The sequence below is a fragment of the Mixophyes fleayi genome, chromosome 1 (assembly GCF_038048845.1).
Source record: "Mixophyes fleayi isolate aMixFle1 chromosome 1, aMixFle1.hap1, whole genome shotgun sequence".
Classification (NCBI taxonomy): domain Eukaryota; kingdom Metazoa; phylum Chordata; class Amphibia; order Anura; family Limnodynastidae; genus Mixophyes; species Mixophyes fleayi.
The window spans coordinates 407,819,959-407,829,502 of NC_134402.1; the positions used below are offsets into that span (position 1 = coordinate 407,819,959).

General features: G+C 40.9%; 1 protein-coding gene across 1 annotated transcript in view; it reads left to right on the top strand.

Annotated features, from left to right (window-relative positions):
• SV2C (synaptic vesicle glycoprotein 2C) overlaps positions 1-9,226 on the top strand; it is a 158,297-nt gene extending 149,071 nt beyond the window's left edge. The window contains exon 13 of the mRNA XM_075182034.1: positions 8,045-9,226. Coding sequence (XP_075038135.1) covers positions 8,045-8,228 — 184 coding nt within the window. The 3' untranslated portion in view covers positions 8,229-9,226. The remainder of the gene's footprint in view (positions 1-8,044) is intronic.
• Positions 9,227-9,544: the final 318 nt, after the last annotated feature.

The window sequence follows — 9,544 nt, forward strand, 5'->3', positions numbered from 1 at the left end:
AAACACATTTATTAAGTTGCAATATGGGCATCAAAGCAAAGGTCTTATAATGTATTGAAATGTTCCTAATTTTGGTTACATTACTTCTGTAAACCTCTATGAAAGGGTTTAGTAACACTATGGGCGATGTTTTCATTTTCTCCTTCATTCAATTTAAAAAGCAGCTGGTGCTTTGTCATGAGTGATTGATTTTTACAACCCTGATAGATTATTTAATTATCGGGAAACATAATTGGCTTAATTTACATATAGACACACAAATAGTCCAGCCAAAAAATAACTGACAATCTATCAAAGTAGTTGGCTCCAATCATCCCTTGTCTGGCACAGTTTTGCAGTCCAGAGGGAAATCCTCATATGTGAGACAGTGAAAGAAGGTTTTGAGGGAGAAGAGTGTGAGGATTCTTAGAGAATGATATTAAAGTCAGCTATGCAACACACATTCATAAAGGCTGCTAAGTGCGTTTTAATGCTGATAGTCGAAGAAATAAATGAAAGCAAATGGACCTGTGCAGAAACACTTTCTGACAAGTATGTACTTCATGTCAATTTCAGTGTTGCCTAAAGCATTCACATGCATTACATCTGGTACTATCCTGCAGGGAAGCTTTGAGAACATGCTTAGAATGCTCCATTCAGTTCAATGTTTTGTGTTCACTTTTAACAAACATTTTTTTTAATCCCCTGTGTAAAGGGCCTAAATGTCAACAGTCACTACATGGACTATTACTGGGCCCAAGGGGAATAGTTTCTGTGGGCTGCACAAATACTGTAATGACACATGCTGTCTGTTTTGGGCCTCATAGCCACTGGCTGTTTCTAAATGCATGTTTAAACTTTGTAAAATGCATTGTTACTTGAGTTTCCATACCTATTGGCATTTTTATTGCATTGCATTCCATTAGCATTTTTTTGGAATGCTACTTGTTCCATTTGCATGTTGTAGTGAACATAGAGGAATTACAATTACATGGATTAACCAATAACATAACTGTGGGTAATAAAGCAAATCACAACTGCATTGTAAATACTGTGTATCAAATGATCTATTTATAATTAGATTTTATTATCTGTAAATTAAATGCAAATTACTTGAAAGCAGAGCCTTTCTCTCAAATGGCCTGTGTTCATTCTGTGGCTCTGCACACCCCTGTGTTACGAGATAACATTTGTCACCTTTAGGGAAGTAAACAGCTTCAAAGACCTCTGGGGGTGAACTGTATTCTGGAATAGGGAGTGGTTTCTGGCGCCCAGAGAAAGGATGATGGCTTGCTGTATCTTATATAGACAAATATAATTCAGTTTCCAAAATGCAACTTACAATCGATATAATTAGTTATCAACCCCATATTCATAAATAGCATGATGAAGGGCAGCCCATATGTCAAATAAAGCTGTCTGTCAGGCTGAGAAGGTGAAGAAATTAGTATCAACTCAGCTAATACACTGGAGCTATGGTGTTTGGTGTCTATAAATTTATATTTGATTTATTAATAATAAAGTTGGGTCTGTGTGACACTCCCCAGGAAAGTTAGGCCACATTTTAGAATTGGGTATTAAATCAGGGAAGTTGCAAAATTATAGTTGTAAACAGTGTTAGAGGCCCCCTCTGGAGACCGCAACCCCATGGAGGTGGGGAAAGGTTTAAAAGTGTCTTTAAAAAGATGAGACCAGTTACAAGAAATTGTCAGTCTTTTGGGAAATCAATCATCATTGATAAGCTGTCCATCTTCCAGACAAGTGGTGTAATATGGCACAGATTACACAACTTGTCTGTAAATTATACTCTGAATTTTATCCCTTTATTTTACATGTTTTGCTAATGTTATGCCATGTCAACTTTTATTAATTATAACCTGTAAGCATTGTACTTTTTGTAAATTATATCTAAATGTTAATAAGTGCTGTCCTTATCGCTCTAATTAAATTCACTGCCTGTTTAGAAGAGATAGATTGCTTGACCATGCTAACTCTTTAAATATTGAGGCAAATTGTGAATACATTTGTATATAAGCCTAGTGTGTGCCTGCATGTACATTTGGCTCATAGAGCCTTGAGGGGTTAAGTGCTAACCTTTTTAAATGTTGGTGTGTGCCTTGCTAACCTGTGTGTAACAAGGAGTGCTCATTTGTGTGCCAGTGTGGGGCAGTATATTGGGGTCCTATTTCCCTTAGTCAATAGATGGTGGCAAAACCGAAGTGAGTGTGGTTGTGTTTGTTCTGTTTGGTTGCGATTCAGCAAATCTTTCACCTGTGCGATAGGTGAGGGGAAGATTGAGTGCTGGAATCGAGTGTAACCCCATACAGTAAACACTTCCATGTCACAAGTGCGCAGAGTGCGATTTAGGACTGGTAAAGTTAGTTAGGAGAGGTTTACCTGACAAAATAAGGGTGATATATTGTGTGACTGGTTGAATATATGAAAAGATATTAAATCAGGAAGTGGCTAGATGAGGCCATACCTGACACATGTGTTTTCGTGTTTAAACCAGTGATAGTCATATTTCCGATGGAACAAATGACGACACTTATCCTGCCGATATGAAAATGGCAGGCTAAATACCAATTTTGCTCCATGCTTTGAGAGCCGAAAACTCAGGTTATAAATAGGCCTAATGGCTGTCGGATTTCATTATGCGGAGGGACTTCTTTCAGAAAAGTAAGTAGTCTAGCGTTGTTGTGCTCTATTTTTTTGTATGCCGGACCATTTTATTTTTTAAACACCATTTGGATTAAAAAGCTAGAAGATTTGATCGTACAGAAGAACAGAATTGGTGAATAGGATTTTCTTTTTAATAAATAATGTGGTTAAAAGGAGGGCTGTGTTTTATTAAAATTTTGCTTGGGCGCACTACAGGGCTGGGTGTCAGGGCACTATGGCACTTGTGGCTCCCCAAGTACCAGCATGCGCATTTAGCCATGGGTATGCTGGTGTTTGTAGTACTACAAGCACCAGAATGCCCAGACTGTTTATGGCAGTCTGGGATTGCTGGGACCTGAAGTGCACCAACTCAAAATAGTGTTTATTCTATCTTTAACCATTTTATTACCACACACCCACCACCCATGGGTGTGGGAAGAGCCCTAGTGCTTTCAGAACGAGATGGGTACCCTTGGTAGGGGGCCCACATTTTTCTTTGCGGACCCCTGCTCCCTAGGGAATCCAGCCCCATTATTAATATTATTATTATTTATTTATTTATAAGGCACCACAGATTATATAGCACCAGATACAGAAGTAACAAATAGATGAGGTAATACATGTCAGCAGCACAGATGAGTGTGAGTAATGCTATGGGGACTCATACAGAGTGCAGCAAAAGACGTGACGGGACATACGAGGGACAGGAGACAGCCGTGGGACAATAGGTAGAGAGGACCTTGTCCGTGAGGGCTTACATTCTAAACGGAGAGGTGGTGAGAGACAGTAGGACCAACTGGGAGAAAAAATTTAGATGGCAGACGAGGAACAAGGTGATGGATATACTGGTTAGGAGGTGGTAGGATAGGCAAGCTAGAAAAGGTGATTTTTGAGTGAGCGTAACTGAAGGTTAGAGGAGAGTCGAGTCAAACGGGGTAGGGAGTTCCGAAGATTAGGGACAGCACGGCAGAAGTCTTGGGGGTGAGCATGGGAGGAGGTAATGAGGGTTGAACTGAGGCAGAGGTCAGAGGCGGAGCGGAGTGGCCGGGTAGGTATTTAGCTCGAGACAAGGTCAGAGATGTAAGGGGGAGATGTATTGGTAAGGGCTTTATAAGTGAGGGTAAGGAGCTTGAACTGAATTCTAAAATCGATAGTGAGCCAATGAAGGGATTTACGCAGAGGAGAAGCGGAAGATGAGTCTAGCCGCAGCATTCTGTATGGATTGAAGGTCAGAAGTGGAGTGTGAGGAAGACCAGTGAGAAGGAGGTTGGAATAGTCGAGACGAGAATTTATGAGTGAATGGACCAGGATTTTGGTTGCTTCCTAAGAGAGGAAGGGACAAATTTTCGTATTGTTACAGAGACAGAAGTGGCAGGATTTGGTGAGGGACTGGATATGAGGGGTAAAGCTGAGGACTGAATCAAGGGTGACTCCAAGGTAGTGGGCTTGGATGACAGGAGAAAGAATGATGTTGTCAACCAAGAGGGAGATATTGGGAGGGATGCAACATTGGCAGGAGGAAATGATGATGAGCTTGGATTTGGAGATGTTGAGTTTCAGGAAACACTGTGACATCCAGGTAGTTACAGCAGAGAGACAGCTAGATGCCTGGGTTAGGACAGTGGGAGAGAGGTCAGAGGAGGAAAGATAGATTTGCGTGTTATCAGCATAGAGGTGGAATTGGAGGCAAAATGATTGAATGAATTTACGAAGAGAGGTGCTGTAGAGAGAGACGAGCAGAGGGCCAAGGACAGTGCCTTGTGGGACTCTAATAGAAAGGGGAAGAGGGGGAAAGGAAGATCCAGAAACAGACACACTAAAAGAGTGGCAAAAGAGGTTGGAGGCAAACCTGGAGAGCGCTGTTTCACAAAGACCTATGAAGTGAACAGTGGCTAGAAGAAGGGAATGACCGACGATGTCAAAAGCAGCAGAGAGGTCGAGGAGTACGAGAAGGGAGAAGTGACCATTGGACTTAACAGAGTCATTTGTTACTTTAGTGAGGGTAGTTTCAGTTGAGTGAAGGGGACGGAAGCCAGACGAGAGAGGGTCAAAAAGAGAGTGGGAAGAGAGAAAGTGGGTCAGATGATTGAAGACAAGTCGTTTCGAAAATTTTAGAAGCAAAGGGAAGTAGAGATATGGGGGCGATAATTGGAGTGATAGGATGGGTCCAGGAAAGGTTTCTTGAGAATAGGAGAGATGAGAGCATGTTTGAAGGCCGAGGGGAAGATAACAGTGGAGAGAGAGAGGTTAAAGAGGTGAGTAAGGTGACAACAGGCATTGGAAGAGAGGGATCGGAGAAACTTGGAGGGGACAGGATTGAGAGGACAGGTTGTAGAAGAAGAGGAGAGAAGTGAGAGGACCTCAGGTACAGTATGAGGTGAGCAGGAGACAAGGGTGGCAGAGTGAGTGATAGAGAGGACAGGTGAGGGAAGGCAAGTCTGATAAGAACAGATATCATTGTGTATAGAGTCAATTTTGTCTTTGAAGTAGGTGGCAAAGTCAAGAGCAGTGATGGATGAGGGGGGAGGATATGGGGGAGGACACAGTAGAGAATTAATGGTAGCAAAGAGGCGTCAGGGTTTATTGGACAGGGAGAAGATGAGGGTGTGAAATAGGTTTGTTTGGCAAGAAAGAGGGCAGAATAGTAGGAGGAAAGGATGAATTTATATTAGGTGAAGTCAGCAATGGAGTGGGATTTCCTCCTTTGGTGTTCAGAGGAGCTGGAGCACTTTTGGAGGAGACGAGTAAGAAGGGAGTGCCAGGGTTGGGGTTTAGAGTTTAGATTTGCAGGGACGAAGGGGGGTGACTGGTTGCTGCAGTATCAAGTGCAACAGAGAGTGTGGTGTTGCAAAGAGAGACAGCAGCGTTGAGACATGATAGGGAAGAAATGGGAGCAAGTAAGGGTTCGAGAGAGGATGCAAAGATGATGGGGTCAAAGCTGTTGATGGGACGCTGCGTGCGCGCGACTTTGGGTGGGAGAGGTGGGGCAAAAGGTAAAGAGAGGGTAAAAGAAAGGAGATTGTGGTCAGAGAGGGGGGAGATAGAATTGGAGACGTTGGAGATGTCACAGACATAGGAGAACAAAAGATCCAGGGAGTGACCATCATGGTGGGTGGCAGAAGTTGTCCAATGGGAGAGGCCATGGGAGGAAGTGAGAATGAGGAAATTGGAGGCAGCAGTAGTAATAGGAGAGTCAGTATGGATGTTAAAATCCCCAATAATAATAGTGGGAAGATCAGAAGAGAGGAAATGGGAAAGCCAGGCAGCAAAGTTATGAAGAAATTGAGAGGATGGGCCAGGGGAACAATAGATGACCGCAACACGAAGGGGGAGAGGAGAGAAGATGCAGATGGAGTGCACTTCAAAAGAGGAGAAGCAGAGGGAGGGTTCAGGAGAAATAACACTTAACTTGTAGTCAGAAGATAGTAGGACAACTATACCACCTCCTTGGCGGTCCCCAAGAAAGAGAGCCCCCCGTTGGAGAGTGCAGCGGGGGAAGCTGTATCTGAGGGGAAGATTCATGTTTCTGTAAGGGCCAGGAAACCAAAGGAATGGGAGAGGAAGAGGTCAAGAATGGGAGTGAGTTTGTTGGACACATATCTTGCATTCCAGAGTGAACAGGACAGGGGAAGGTGAGTAAGAGAAGTGATGGGAATAAGGTTTGCAGGATTGGATGTTCGGGGGAGACAGGGTGATATGTGGTGGAGGGGAGAGCGACAGGGAATAGAGGGAATAGACTTTAGTCTGTAGTATAGAGTAGTGATGTGGGGAGTCATGAGGGGGAATGGGTGAAAGTGCTGAATGGAGAGAAATAAGGTACAGGAGATGTAGTAATTGAGACCTTGCAGAGTCATAAAATAGGAGAGAAATATTGCGTGGAAAAGATAAAAGTATAGCAGAAGATAAGGTCTGTGACAGGTTACAAGTGAGGTGAGGAAAGAGAACATGACAGGTGATTAAAGTGAGAGACTGTAGAAGTAGTAGTGCATTTCATGGGGGGTCTATCAAGACTGAAATGTCCCATACTTTTTCTATTGTGTTCCTTCACACACAGCAAGATTACCTCGTAAGTAGTACTTTGATTTTATTTCCTATTTTATTTTTTTAAACTTATGTGCAACCTATTGCATGTCTGTTTATTACCTTTTTGTATATAAGCCTTGGAAATATTTTTTCAGATTAAACATGTTTAATCTAGCGTATTTCTCCATAATTCTTTGTGAAATTACAAAGCCCAGGAGGCTCATGCAACATGTGTATGTGATTTAAGTGTGAAACTTTAATAAGTGGTTTTGGTGAACGTAAGGACACCATAATAAATCCTTCGTGGTGGCAGAAAAAGTGTATTCATTGTTAATTAACTAAGGTGACGCTAGTCACGGCCAGCTGCTCAACTGTATCTGGGACAGGTTGGGTGTTCGTGACAGGCTGGCCGGCTCCCTAGGGAATCGAGCCCTGGCTGACACAGCCTTGTGCTAGTTGGTGGGGACCCATGTTTTTGTCCCCTTGATTTTGCTCCTACCAGCACTATGGTTAATTTGTTTTGGGGAGAGAGGGGCACACTTTTTTTAAAATGTATTTATTTATTTTTAGCCAGTGGGTCAGCTGCTGGACCCACAGGCATTGCTCATTTAATGTATGCATTGTGACTGTTGCCATAGTGATTGTCGGCAATCACAATGTTTGCATTTTCAGAGTGTCAGGCAAAATTAAATGTCGACATTTAGCCTGCCGGCGTTTTCAGGACATTACAAATGCTAGTAAAACCACAAGTAGAGACACATATCAAACAGGCTTGCATTTCATATGCATTTTCACATGCATTATAAAATGCATGTAAAACACCAATGGATATATAGCTTAACTTTCTATTCTCTCTCCTGTGCCACTCCCTTTTCCTGTTACCTTATTTTTCTTCATTCATGACATATTTACCTCTTTTGCCTTTCCTTACTTCTCCTGTTCTACCAATTCCCCTTCTTAAGCTCAACCCCACACCTTCTCTTGTGCCAACCAATATCCCAACCTCTCTCTCTCCGCACTAGTCGCAAAGCTCTTTCACCTGACAGATGCAACAAACCATATATCAGCAGTAATCTGACAGTTGTCTGACAAGGGAAGTCGATCAGACCTAGCGACTGTCAATGTGTAATATTGTGCTCTCAAAAAAAGATTACCATAGGAGATAGAAATTGTCTGAGAAAGGGCTTTAAAAAAAAAAAAGAAAGAAATCATAAGCAGGGCAGTAAATAGATTTGACAGCATTTAGTGTGTTGCTAGGAGCTAATTCATCACCATCATCATCTCCATTTTTTAATCTAGCGCCACTAATTAGGATATATTAGGAAAAATATAGATCTTGAGCTGTAACTTTGATACTTACTCTTACATTATTTAATTGCAGGTCCACAGGTTTCGGCTTTTTGAATGCACTGTGTAAAGCGGCAGCAGTACTTGGAAACTTGATATTTGGTTCACTTGTGGGAATCACCAAAGCCATACCTATTCTTCTGGCCTCAACTGTGCTTGTATGTGGAGGTCTGGTGGGACTACGACTGCCAGATACAAGAAACCAGGTGTTGATGTAAATGGAAACAAAAGCCATTGCCAATATTACTTTTTTCTCTATTCCTTTCTGTCAACCCAACAGAAAAAAATACTCAGAATTTCATTGAGAAGCCCAAACACATCATGTTAATATAATGTAGTTGTCTTTGTTGTGCTGTGTATTTAGAACTAAAGTCGTCCAATGCTTTTTTTTATTTATTTAGTTTCTTCCATAAGCTTTACAATGTGCACATTTTTGTTTTGTTTATTTATTTTTCAATCACCACTTCAGTATTGCCATATTTAAATGCAGTAAGAATACAGGCACTTATCGTGAGCAACTTCTACAACTGGATGAATACTGAAACGCACCAAAGTTTAGACAAAACATTTAGGGCTAGATTTACTAAACTGCGGGTTTGGAAAATTGGAGATGTTGCCTATAGCAACCAATCAGATCCTAGCTTTCATTTATTTAGTGCATTCTACAAAATGACAGCTAGAATCTGATTGGTTGCTATAGACAACATCTCCACTTTTTCAAACCCGGAGTTTGGTAAATATACCCCTTAATCTACTACTTGTGTCTAGCCAAAATATACATATAACAATAAGTCCTTCTGCCAATATTGGTAAGCAAATATAACCATAGAGTATACATATAAAAAAGGAAAGAGAGGTATGTGAAATGTTTTATTCTATTTTTTATTTCGAATGTTGAAATATTGGAGTCTGTGCAATTCCACGTTACCAAAGGCGGTTCAATAAAGGCTTTCCCACATCAATAATGGGATATCACATGGTCACTTTATATAACATGGAACAGTAAAGGCTGTAATAGAACATTAGAATATTACATAAGCAATTTTGGGTTTAAACAGTAGAGTTTGATAACATCATGGGTTCATGTATTTGTTTAAAAAATAAATGAAAACAGAAAAGGAGTATGCTACCCAAAAATGTGGATCAAATTATATAATAACAAACAAAATGTATAGTTTGAAAATTCTAAATGTGGTTTGAATTGGCCATTCCTGAAAGCACTTAAAGGTTCCCTTACCAATAATACTGAAGTACTTTGGTAGACATCTTGCTGCATATAGCAAGGTATTCAAAGCCTTAGAGTCACTGTTTCTTTATTTTATACATAGTATTATCTTTCTTGTTTACTTTTGTGTTTTTCATGGATATCTATATTTTTGTTTCCCTGTAATAAAACCTAGCTCAGCTCTGCTATAAACATTGGAAACAGTAGTATGCACAAAGCAATTGTGCTCCATATATAGCAGGCAGCAAAAATAAACAACTCTGCTTAGATTATGTCAATCTTTGAGTGAAACAAAGGAAGCAATACTAT